Source organism: Trachurus japonicus, chromosome 21, assembly GCF_045865225.1.
Source record: "Trachurus japonicus isolate A0001 chromosome 21, Traja_1.0".
NCBI lineage: Eukaryota > Metazoa > Chordata > Actinopteri > Carangiformes > Carangidae > Trachurus > Trachurus japonicus.
Genome location: NC_140927.1, coordinates 15,735,061 through 15,747,671, shown reverse-complemented (window position 1 = coordinate 15,747,671; position 12,611 = coordinate 15,735,061). Strand labels below are relative to the sequence as shown.

General features: G+C 40.9%; 2 protein-coding genes across 13 annotated transcripts in view; both read right to left on the bottom strand.

Annotated features, from left to right (window-relative positions):
* The window catches only part of fmnl2a (formin-like 2a), a 51,767-nt gene extending 46,592 nt beyond the window's left edge, over positions 1–5,175 (bottom strand). For 10 of the 12 annotated variants that reach the window (XR_015034589.1, XM_085764731.1, XM_085764727.1 and 7 more), the window contains exon 1: positions 4,314–5,129. Coding sequence is in view for 11 of the 12 variants with exons in the window: in XM_085764731.1 (XP_085620857.1) it covers positions 4,314–4,427 (114 nt within the window). In the remaining variant the exon portion in view is untranslated. Of the gene's footprint in view, positions 1–4,313 lie in introns of all 12 variants that reach the window. The other 2 variants (XM_085764729.1, XM_085764734.1) reach the window with 2 other exon arrangements.
* Positions 5,176–8,253: 3,078 nt separating this feature from the next.
* On the bottom strand, positions 8,254–12,519 carry sumo3b (small ubiquitin like modifier 3b). Its single transcript, XM_085764740.1, has 4 exons — positions 12,406–12,519; positions 11,714–11,842; positions 11,484–11,555; positions 8,254–9,396 (listed from the first exon to the last, which is right to left on the bottom strand). The coding sequence occupies exons 1-4, from the start codon at positions 12,424–12,426 to the stop codon at positions 9,331–9,333; spliced, it is 288 nt and encodes a 95-aa protein (XP_085620866.1). The 5' UTR covers positions 12,427–12,519; the 3' UTR covers positions 8,254–9,330.
* Positions 12,520–12,611: the final 92 nt, after the last annotated feature.

Sequence of the window (12,611 nt, the reverse complement as noted above, 5' to 3'; positions counted from 1 at the left end):
CTGCACGGGATTCAGCCACTGTTCACCCTCTGCTGCTCAGACAATACCTATTGTTCTACTTTTTAATGAAGAAGAGTCAACATGGAGAAAAAAAAACTAGCAGGGCAAGATTAGTCACATCCTGGGTGTAGGAGTGTGAGCGGTTAACAGGTCACTGTATTCACACAAGTAGATGGCATGTACACACAGCAGGTACATGTACAGTCTTTGCCCGTTGACATATAGATGTGTGTCTTTGCAAAGTGCTCAAACGTCCATAGATATGAACATTAGCACAGACTCTTAATGTCTCCGTACTCTGCAGGATGAAACCTTTTCTATTGTAATTAGTATGGGTGTATAAATGTTGAATTACAGCTGCTGGAAACAAGATTGATCAGAGTGGTAAGACTGAAACGAAACAGCTTAAGTTGCAGGTCATGAAATCAAAACAAGTAGCTTTGATCGAATTCAGAGGAACTGCAGACTTATTTACTGGGTTCATCACTATGGTAATAATTTCCTATTGAGCATATCACACCCGTGATAAGTGCAGCTTTAAATACAACTTTGATCATGTTAAAAAGTCTGATCAGTTTGTTTAAGTCTTCTGGGAAAGGATTCAGGTTGAACCAGCGTGCAGGTAAAACAACCTGGACCTGTGTCTGACAAATTAGACTTCAGCTGAACGTGAAGGCCGCTCATGTGATTAATCTGGGGAGTAGATTTCAGATTGCAGTGCCTCACAGCACAAATAACAGCAGCTAGTGGCACTTCGGCAGCCTCTAAACAAAGCAGCTTAGATGTAATCTGGCCAGACTATTGAGAAGAGCAGCTACAACAACAGCTTAACCTATAGCCTCCATATGGCATTTCAGCAAGTAATGGCTGTTAACTTCTCTGCCCCCATGTCAGCAGTGATGATGTCCAACAAATCCACGGCCCTGAAACTGAAGTGGATGGTATATCCTGGATGGGTGTGCGTTTTAATTTGTTGTCAAGTCTGTGGTTAGCCGAGGCAGAGGAGCCGGAATGAGGCCTGAGCTGCATTCCTGTTGGACACAGTCAATTTCCTGTGGTTCAGTGTGAAGCATATAGACCGACTCACGCTCTACATGTGACTCACAGAGATTGATTGCAGTCATTTCGCATGCTTTCAGCCAGTGTGCCCTTATAGACCAAGAGACGAAAATGCCACATTGAAGCTTTACTTATACCCTCTAATGGTTGGAGAAATGGTACAAGGTTGGATTGATTAGGCAATAAGTGCAGAGTAAATTGATCTAACGGGATGTTGATATGACCGGCCATTAAGTAGACTCACTGGAGTATCAGCACTGAGCTGTGCAGAGTAAACATCAGGAGGGTTGTCCTAATACGAACTCATCTTCATGTGCAACCCATCTTCTGCTTGTGGACTTGTGTCAGTAAAACTATGGCAACCACAGAGGAGAGGTGCAGACTTGCAAAAATGCCTCCAAGAGTGACTGCTGAGCCAAAACTACAACCAGCAACATTCACAAGAAAACAATCAAAGCAATGAGAAATCCTTTAACACACACGGCAAAGTGCTTATGGAAAAAGAGTGAATGAATTCCTGTTTACGCCCGTTAAGAAATCTACACCACCCCCCAGCCCACTTCAGTGCTTTAAACAATGAATATTTGGGTTTAATCTCCACCTCACTTCTCAGCCAAGGTCACATGTGAATTAGCCTCTCTTATCATGGCAGAGGCCTTGCATTACAATTAGTCTATTTCCAAGATCAGTCCCTGGCTCCAGGGATTCATGAGACAGAGACTTCAATGGGAGCTTTTCTTTTAGCAGAAAACGCAGACTAAGCCAGCAGTAAACCCTGATATTTTTTTTTTTCCAGAGAGTGGTTCTACAGTCATACAGAGCCAGATCCCTGTGTGTGTTGTTGTTACTAGTTTAAAAGCCAAACCAACTGAAACACTGATATGCAAAGTAAGCAACTGCTGTTATGACGCCAGACACACAGTTACAACCTCGTTGAAGGGGTTGAAGCTATAAAATTAAGTGAAGAGTCAGGTTTAACTAAAGCAAAATCTTCATTATGTACCAAATACCAAGATAAATCAACCAACCCTAACCCTTCACTGAATATGACATGACTGTGCAGAGTACAAAACCACTATTTAAAAGTGAGTATCAAAACCACAAACATCCAACACTGGATAATATTATTTGGAGGTCTACGAGTCAAAAGACCTAGCACCCGCAGCGATAAGGTAAGGGCAGTCCGTCTGTAAGTTTTGCACTATTTCCAAAATATAGAGAATTTTACAAAAAAATCTGTTCATTAATATTCAATATGATTTATTAAAAAGAGGGCAGATTAAAGCAGATTGGGTGCATTCATTTGACAGAGGAAAGTTTATCATTCAGAGATATATTGGAGTATGTGAAAGCAGCTGTTGATCAGAGGTACATTTTTAATCTTGATCCATCTTTCCTGATAATGATGATACTGATATGTTGGGATGCAAAGCTGACAGAGAGGTATCACCCTCATTATGTGCCATTCAAACTGAAGTGAGGTAATCAGAGTCACACAGTGCCACTCACTCAGGCAATCAATGGAGCCAACTGCCATCAGGCACGACTGAGACACATTAGGGTTTAAATGGCAGTAAATAACACTAAATGCTGTGATTATAGCACTAAATTCTTCTAATGCTGGAGGGCTTCCATCCCACCAAGAGCTGAGGCATCATGCTGGCAACAGGGAGGTTCAAGGGAGGGAGCGGGGGAGTACCTGACAAGCTACAGGGATCGGCTTTTCTAACAGCCAGCCCACAAAATCCTCCAGTTGGACAGGTAGACTTTTTCAAATTTGTGAAAGCATAATGAGGATTAGTTTTGTAAACCAAACTTATGGATCCTAATTACTTTCTGATCCCTGACATTTAGAGTTCCTGAAGAGGGAGAATAGTCTTTTGTGCTTTGGAAGTTGCAGGAAGTATGTGATACGAACAGCAGACGTGATTAAGAAGAGGGCCCAAATCCTTCAGCGGGGTGACGTCAAACCTCCAAACAACGCCAAAGTCTGCTGCCTCCAGCACCAAATGAGATTCATCAGTGTCTGACAAGCAACAATCACTCCCAACACAACTCTGTAACACCCAATGATTTCAATCCCACTTAACCTTAATCCATTTTTTCCTAAAAGATCAGTGATGCAAACATTAACATAAAAAGTACATCTTGCTCAATGACAATATAGAAGATTTAACAACTTTCTTGTGCTGTCGAGACAAGTTTACAATCACGCAGCTGAAAGAACCAGTCAAATTCCTTCTCCTGAGCAGATAACATTTATGAGAGCAGCAGGCCGGGCGACAATCACGTTTGACCCACATTTTGCCAGCTCTCAAATTTCACCCTAACTTCACTGTTCTTCTATGCAGTCCTTTTGGGGAGCTGTGTCCTGGAAATCCTCCCGATCAGCAAAAAAGTGGGGTTTTTTTGTCATTCATAACAATGACCTACATAGTAATACTTTATGGGGCAATTGCACATGATAAATAACGCTTTAGGACTCAAGTCTTGTACAAACATATCAGCTACCCACATACCAGATGACATGGCTTTGATACAAGTGTCTAACATGTGACAAGTCAAATGAGTTATTCATCATAACATGATCTTAACATGTACGCTTGTTTCAACACTATTAATCAACCTGATACTTTACTTTAAAGACTGGAGGATCCCTCATCACCACTGGCCATGCTCAGACTGTGTAGCTACACTCCCAGGTATTATGAATTGTTGACACTGACTTTATGGTGTGACAGGGTGTTAAAAGGACATGGCCACTCTGAGCTTCAGTAGTAGGATAGTAGCTGGATACAAGAGTTGAAACAGGCTATAAAAGCAATAAACTGCCATTTCATGACCTAAGGTGTCTGATTAGACTGTGCATGGAAATTTACATGAGCACTGACTGAGGCGGCTAAATGAGAGGACTACTACATCTTTTCTGTTAAAGGATCACAAAAGGTAATATTTAATGTATTTAAACTGGATGGAAAGTAAGTATAGGTATCATTAGTTAGATTTTTAGGATCATCACCATGATGGCAGATGACTGATGCAGATCTCATGTAGCCTACCTACACAAACTTTTTTGTGTTTGAGGGGGTCGAGATACTCCTTTTTTCCCCCTGAACAACAAAGAGGGGGATCAGGCGTGCTGGACAAACAGAGGAGCAACCTACACACAGCTGTCTCGTCCCAGGACACTCAAGCATGGAGGGAACAAAGGGAAGACACGACTCTTTTTTTTCTTTCCACTCTCTATCTCTTACCAGTACGATTGCAAATCTTTCCTCCAGTTCCCCTGATTCCGGCATGGGCAGTTTCAGAGGCATGTTGTGTCCTCTCAGATCAGTGTGCTGGTCCATGCTCCCTGCGTTCCCCATGTTTGCTTCTTCTTGGACCACCAACTAGGCTACAACTTTTTTTTTTCCTTCTTCTTTTACCTCCACCAACCACGACCACTCGAGAGAAAATCCCCCGCACGTCCACAAAAAAATGAAAATAAAAAAAATATCCGCACGTTTTTTTTTTTTTAGTTTAGCTCAGACAGGTTTGATCCCTGGTCACTTCTTTCAAAATAAAGCACATGTGAGGCAGGCAGCGTAGTGCGACGGGTCCGAGCAGCAGCGGCAGCGGCAGCAGCGGTGGTGGTGGTGGTGGCGGCAGCGGCAGCAGTGGAGCCCCTGGTGAGGCATTTTCAAGGCAGGGGAGAGGGGGAAAAAAGGGGGAGACCTGGAAACTTAAAGTGGATCCGCACGGACCTCTCCTCGCTGTTATCCGTATCTTGCACAATTTCGGCTCCACTCCCAGTTGGTAGTAATGACGACGAGCATGATTCACGCTTGTTTCTTCAACTCTTGCCCTCCTCCTCCGCCGCCGCCGCCTGTTAACGGTGAGTGAGCGGAGCTGGCTTTCCTAATCCTTCCACTGCTGCTGACCAGCCAGTTAAGGAGGAGGGGGTCCTCTCTCTCTCCCTCTCTCTCTCTCTCTCTCTCACTCACTCACTCACTCAGTCACGCACACACACACACGCACACACTGTGACACCGCACACACCGCGGCTGCACACACTCTCATCCCTCCCTGCTGCCTACAATGAGCTCTTTCAGGGACAAGCCCTCCACTTCTTCTCGGGGCGTAGCTCCCAAAGCCGTAACCAGGGGAGAAATTTTCTGTGTTGCATTGTGGTACTTTGAGTCCATTGTAACACACAACAAACTTCAGTCAATGGAGACCCTCCCTCCCTCCCACCCACCCCCTTAGGGGCCCCGAGCGGGAGACCCCTCAGCATGAGACCCCGGGCTCAGATCCCTCGTAACTAAAAGCATCGTGGTGTTTGTTTGCCCAATGGGTTCATTTCTTGTATTATGTATTGATTTATTGATTATAGGGCCACTCCAGTGTCACCAGATGTTTATACTACCCAAGTTTAACCAACTATGGTAATATTTTTCATAGCTACCTGAAAAGGGGCAAAACGACAACTCACAGCTAATTAGTCATGATAATTGTTATGAGTTACACCTGTGTTTGATTAGTCAATATGTCTGCTGTGACTCAGCATCTTCAACCTTGTCAACTTACAGGATGGTAAGGGTTTGGTGATCCAGTGAACATGACGAAGGACTTGACATTTGAGGTTAGCCAGACTACTCGTCTTATTAAAGAGCTTGTGGATGTGCAAGCTGTGATGTGGTCATGATTAAATTAGCTCACTGTTTAATTGCTAAAAACTACCCCATCCTGTTCTGCTTTACTTTTTTTCCTCAGATGACATTTTGACCTCGCATGACAGGAAAAGCACATGTGTAACTAATAATATTACTTAATGTGTCCTTTCTGCGTAAGTACCCAGTAAGCCATCACATTTAGATAGCACACACAACACCAAGACCCTGAAAGTAACACAGCTGAATAAAATGGAGACATATAAAAGTTATTTGAAATGTATTTGAATCACAGAGTGGTTGCTTGTCTTTCTGGGGTCAACACAACAAATAAGACAGTTATTAAGGTCTTGGGTATTTTATTTAATTGGATCTATATTTGAAAAAAACAAACAAGTTTTGCTGTGCTGTTTCTGTCTAGTTTTTGTATCCAACATTTCTCCACAGACAGATATCCTTCGGCCCAAACTTTAAGCAAGTACAGATTTTTGCCTCCAGGCTATCTGAAGGTGTTTGATTTAAAACATTGTGGAGACCTCCAGACTGAGAACTATCTCTCGAAATGACCCCAGATCCCCCAGCACTCAACAATAAAACTACAATTTGATGATAAAAACAGTCACAGTCAGACAATATGTATTCCCTCTGAAGATCTTCGACTTGCATTAGTATGAAATCTGATCTGCTGACAGGGTGGAGACCACATTACGCACGAGAGGCTGACGTCAGCATGCAGAGCTCCGGAGACCATCCAGAGGTTCTCCAGATGCACAGTGGTTTCATTCATGATGTTCACGATACTGGACTGATTCAATAGGGGAGGGTGTCACATCTGAGGTTAGCTGGCAGGACACATTGAGGATGCTAAGCACTGCTGACTGACCTCATACAATCATTACGTGTCCCAAGTTAACTAGATTTGTTCTGTCTGAAGACCCCTCCCCATTGTGTTGTTGACATTACAAGTTTTACCACTTAGTGGATTTTATTTGCTTAGTTTCAAGATCAGATTTCAACAAATCCCAACAAAAAGACAAATACATTTAGTATCAAAGATGCTTTTCACACAAGTTAAGTAAGAAATAGGTTCTAACAGTGTCACAGTCCAAAAACCCAACGTTAACACAAGGGCTATCTTCAAGACAAGGTCTGGTAATAAAGCAGGATTATCTCATCAGTCTGAGTTGTGTTGATTTTTCTGGTGAGCTATTGCTAAAAACCAACAGTCTCATAGTGAAACTGGGACTTTCTGGGCCTCTGAGAATCTGGGGTCTGTTGAAAATCTAGCACTGTAAAGGCCAAGTTTCATTCACCAAGAAATTTTAAATTATCACGCAATAATGTTTACTATACACAGGGCAGTGTAGCCAATGTGAGCTACAATAAACACATACAAGTGACTGTGTAGTTGGATTCAACCCATCTATTATCTTGTCACAATAAACAAATTGTACTTAACTGTTCACTGACAATAGAGCAATGTGACATGTGACATAAGCTACACAATGACTAACAATAAAACAAAGTGTGTTTCTATTAACTGCAGTGAAAAAACAACTGGCACAGCTGATTGTAACAGCAACAGTAGAAATGGGAATGAGGGACGTTGCTGATCTGAGTTTGTGTTGTATAGAAGGAATAAAGTGTTTTCTCTTCCAGTGGTTTCACTGGTATCTTCTTTTGAGTAAAGGCCTTAAACTCAGTCACTCTTAACATAATTTTAGGAAAAAATCCTCAGTGTGATATCAAATCCTGTTAACTTTTCCTTCAATCATTTACGTTTTCAAAGCTGGACCCAACACCACATGTATTTTTCTAAGGGGTTGTGCATTAGAAACCAGTTTAAATATACGGGTGGAGACGGCACCTTGCAGCTGCATCTCTAAGAGGTCCGGGGAAATACGAGTGGCTTCAGAGATCTCCATAAGGAAATATAAAATGCAAAGGAGAGACCAAAAATAAAGGCAGCACAATTGGACCACTGTGTGAGGAACCTCACAGGAAGTTCGTTTGGCAGCTCAGTGTAGTAACATCTGTGAAATGAAGTTATTTTAAATGAGGAGGCTCATGAAGTTATAGCCTTCACAGAGCTGGAGTGGAGCAACAAATGTGGCTTTGTATTGTGCTCTAAGGGTCTCGAGAATTCAGTGGTTCAATCACACAGACGTGAAGGGAAACACTGCCATCTAATGTGTGTAAAGCGCACTGCCCACTGAAGATGGCATTTCTATGGTTGAAACAGAAGACTAATTATTTGTTGTTTACAGTTTAACTCCACCAACAGGGAGGCTTCAGAAATTATTTAATTATACTCGCCAGAGTATTTATTTGCATTTCTGGTTGCACAAATCAAACCACAACTCTGGTTAGGAAAAACTCAACATGCAGCCTGCAGTTCTCCCTCTATTCACTGGCTGTATGTTTATTTACACCAAACATTTGAATATTCTAAAACATTTCCCCTTCATTGTGCAGTGTGGCATAGTAAAAAATATTTTACAGCATATCATGCAAATAGAAACCAATATATACTTCAAGAGGCTGAGTATCAAACTATATTTATTGTATACAGTATAGGGACAACAAATAATGTACAAATAAAAAGTGAAATATCTGCCAAAGTCACCCTGCAAATCTAGCAAATGTTAACTTTTAAAAAGATCGTGGACATTCTCACAAGATTTCTACCAACACACAAGTCCAACAAACTACTCTTGATAACATGGATAGATTTTAGACAAATGTACTCAAATTGGCAACAAAGCATTGACTCAATAGTTATCATGAAATATATAATTTTAGATCCTGAAAAAGTGGGCCACTGTTACAGAGTCACTAATCGTTTACATCTAGATCTTATGTTAACCAAACCATTTTATAAAAGAACACTATGCATTTAGAATTTTTGGTCCAGAGTCATTACTGTACTTTATTTACCATTCAGTTATATCTGCGTTGAGTGTGACAGTATTGAGGTAAACCATCCATACGGATCTTTCCCAGCACAAATACTTTTCTTAGCAACTGTATAAGGTGAAATGGGCATGGATATGTGAAATTATCTTTAATGTTTAAAAAAGTTACTAAAAGTTTGTTACATGAGAATTTTTTACAACACCTCTATGATCTATGGAGCAATTAAACAATGGCTTCCATGCAGCAGTTCTCATCAAGTACATTAAAATGAGCCCATCCTGAATTTGAATGCTTACAACAATGTGGAAAATTTAAAACAAAAGAAAAGAAAGAAAAAAAAGGAAACAATTTTGGCATGTACATTAGCTTACAATTTGAGACGTGCAGGCTGCCATCTCAACATCAGGAGAACACAATAGATTTTTTTAATGACAAGCCATATCTGATTTGAGATGTGTCCCTTCCTGGGACAAGGTCTAATCACCCGTTTATGTGAATTAAAAAAAAAAAAAAAACATGTTACCCTGCATCTCAAAGTCACGATATGACTTACAATTTAAAAAACAAAGACAAACAATCCTCATTTTACGTTGTGAACAACCTGATATTTAGCAGAGCACAGTGGAAAAAAGTAAAAACAGAAATAAAACAAATACAACATGGAAAAAAAAGGTGTGGATGTTCTTCCATGACTGCAGTCCACTTAAGAAGAGACGCCTCCTGTCTGTTGTTGAAATACATCAATAGTGTCTTCATCCTCCATCTCCAGCTGTGAAAACCAAAAGTAAATCACACATTAGGCACTGCAGGACAATATTTATTATATTCATCTTATTGAATTAGTGCCGTGTAAAAATTAGTTCATAACAGAAGCTTTAACAAATGTAGATTAGTCAAGTTATCTTTGAAGCTCATCTATTATTCAGTTTGTTTAATTAGATCATATTTTATTATTTTATTTAAAATGGGCAAATTAATATAGGCCAATTTCTGTAGCAATTCCTTGTGTTTTGACAGCATATAAAACTTTCTGCTAAATTAAAAGAGGATTTGTAAAATATTTTTTTATTTAAAGTTGTAAGTAAGAAAAAAAAGTATTGTAATATATGCACACCGCAAACTTTGTTTATATAAAAAGGTTGTATATCAAAAACTGGTTAAACAATACTGGATTTTTCTATTAAACCTTTTCTAACGTAATGGTTAAACAATGAGGTCAGGACCACTGGACACTGGTCAGCAGAAGAAAAAAAGTTCATAGAAAGATTTCAGGTGGTCAATCATATACCGTGGCCTCATTAAGTAAACAGACTCCTTCACTTTTTCCATGCATTTTGCCAGTTAATCTACATTCAATAGTCCTGATGTTTAGCAAACAAGGCTGTCACATGTCTTTTATTTAAATGCCTTATGATGCAATGATATGACCCGATACATGATTGATACTGCCGTCCTTCAGGCAGGTTCTATCATCTCTGCAGATGATTTGTGAAGCTCAGTTAGTGACTATTAGGGATACAGATATTTCCAAGGACTTTGTAGTTTTGTTTAATCCTGACGGTGTGAATGGAAGGACATTCAATTCACTAATGTGTGTCTTTCTAAACTATGTCTGATTAATTCAATTTGCCACAGGTGGACTAATCTCAAGTTCTAGACACAGAGGATAACTAAGCCAAGAAGCACGTGGCACCAAGGCATTTAATTTTTTTTTTTTTCAATTTTTTTCAAATTTCATTGTGTCTTGGATTATTGAGTATAGACTGATGGGCCAAAAAAATGTTATAGATTAAATTACATCACACCCAAGTGTGCAAAAAAGAGTACCAAGTACTTTCCAAAGCCACTGGATATACACACAAAAAACCAAACTTGACTGCACAAGTACCGTATTCACTTCCTAAGATCTACTGAATCATCAAGGTGTGACCGCTAGTTTTTTCTAGGTCATCAGTTGTACCTCCAACACACGAATATCTAGTTGGTCAATCTCCTGCCAAAATTCAACTAAGTGGACAAAGTAGTATTCTCACCCCATCTGAGACAAAAGGTACTAACAAAATCACTTAGGGAAGCATACAAGAAAAAACGAAGAAGAAAAAAAAGACACTAAAGATGAGCGGGAGGCCGACTGACATTCAGTGTCAACAAGGTTCCATGATTTGAGACAAGCTACACTTTAAGCATATCTAAGAAAAAACAGCTTTTAACGAATGTGGCAAGAGACAAACTCTGAAACAAGGTGAAATGCAGGTTCTGTTTTTTGATAAGACAAAATCATCACAACACACACACACACAAATTAAGTGTGGTTCAAAATAACACACTTCAGTGTCCAGGGGTGAAAAGTTGGTAGTGACTCATCTACATACAGCAGCTCAAGACTTGTTGAAAATCACCACCGTGTGTGCCGACACAAACAGTGATATGGTCACATAGCACTGCAAAATACTTAGTAAACATTTAAACTGCAATTTTGCAGGTGCAAAACTGAAGGCATGGGTTGTGAAGAGGACTGGTTTAAAACTTGCAAATGTCTTAAGCAGAGGAGGCATATTGGCCTTTTAATTCTACTGGTGTGCTTCATGCATTATACTGTGTGATGAGGTTTTAGTAGTGAACTAGGGATTAACTTTTTTTTTTTACTTTTCTGGGGATAGGTAACTGGGTGTATTCAGATTACATGTAAACAAACAGGTTGATACCAATAAATATATTACATTTAAACTGAATGCCAACACTTTTTAGCATCTAAAATGTAAATGTGACACAAATTTACTTACTGCTGTGTATCTTGAAAACCCTACAACACAAATATCTACATGACAAGGCTGCAAATGGTTTAGGTTCACCAACCTGTGCAGGTGTGTCTGTTTCATTGATTGGCTGTCCATCAAACCTAAACCTTATCTGACGAATTGACAATCCCTGCAAAAGACAGAGCACACGAAGGAACATGTTAATGAGATTAGGAATCCAGTTAACTATTAAGAGAACAATGTCAACAAAGACAACAACTAGACACAAGGCTGCAGTTTGTGTGTTAAACAGGTAATAAAAGTTCCCGTTTCCCAGGATAATATTACCTGTCTTTCGCAGTACGCCTTCATTAGTTTGCTGAGCGGAGTGTGCCTCTTGATTTTGAACTGTACCACCGACCCGTCCTGACCAGCTACCTTCAGGTTGATGTGGTCATTCTCCGTCTTCACTCCTTCCTGTGGCAGAAAAAAAGCGGCGACCGGTAAATCAGCGTTAATCTCAGCACAACAACATCTAAACTCGTGTAGCCGGCTAATTTAACGCAGCCATATTCACAAGACTGGCTTGGTCCGAGCGGCAGGTTTCACCGCACACGCAGCGTTTAAACCCTCCTGCCGGTGGTTAACGTTAGCATGGGAAGCTAGTCCGTGCGCAAACTGGCGCAGAGAGCCACAATGGCGCAAATGAAAAGGATAACACAAATCATTCAATTTCAGTGGCAATCTCTAGCACCGACCTTAGAAAGCACAGCCTGATTAAACGCAAACGCCAATGAGTGATCGCAGGGGGTTGTATTATTGGAGGAACCCTGGCAAAAAACCGAAACCGTGCGCCTATATCCAAAATATCCGCAAATTGGTGGACCTTTGTTTTCTCCATCTGCCCGCTCAAATGCGCTATCTGTCGCCTGGGAGCAGGCTAGCTTAGCAATGTGCTAACGGTAACTTGCGGCTGGCATCGTAAACACGAAACGGCAGACACAAACACGGTGCTCCTTTCGAGGAAACACGGCACTGACCTTTGGCTTTTCTTCGGACATTCTGCTGTTTCCCAAGGTTTCGTTACCGACGAGGACACAGGCGGTTCGCGGCGAAGCGGGTTATCTGCTCCTCCGGCTCTTTCGTTTGGACATGGGAGCGCGCGCCGAAATTTAAAATGTGATTCGACCAAAGGAGTCACGTGCTTCGCTTTCCAGCGGGGACGCGGATACGTGAACGCGCAAGA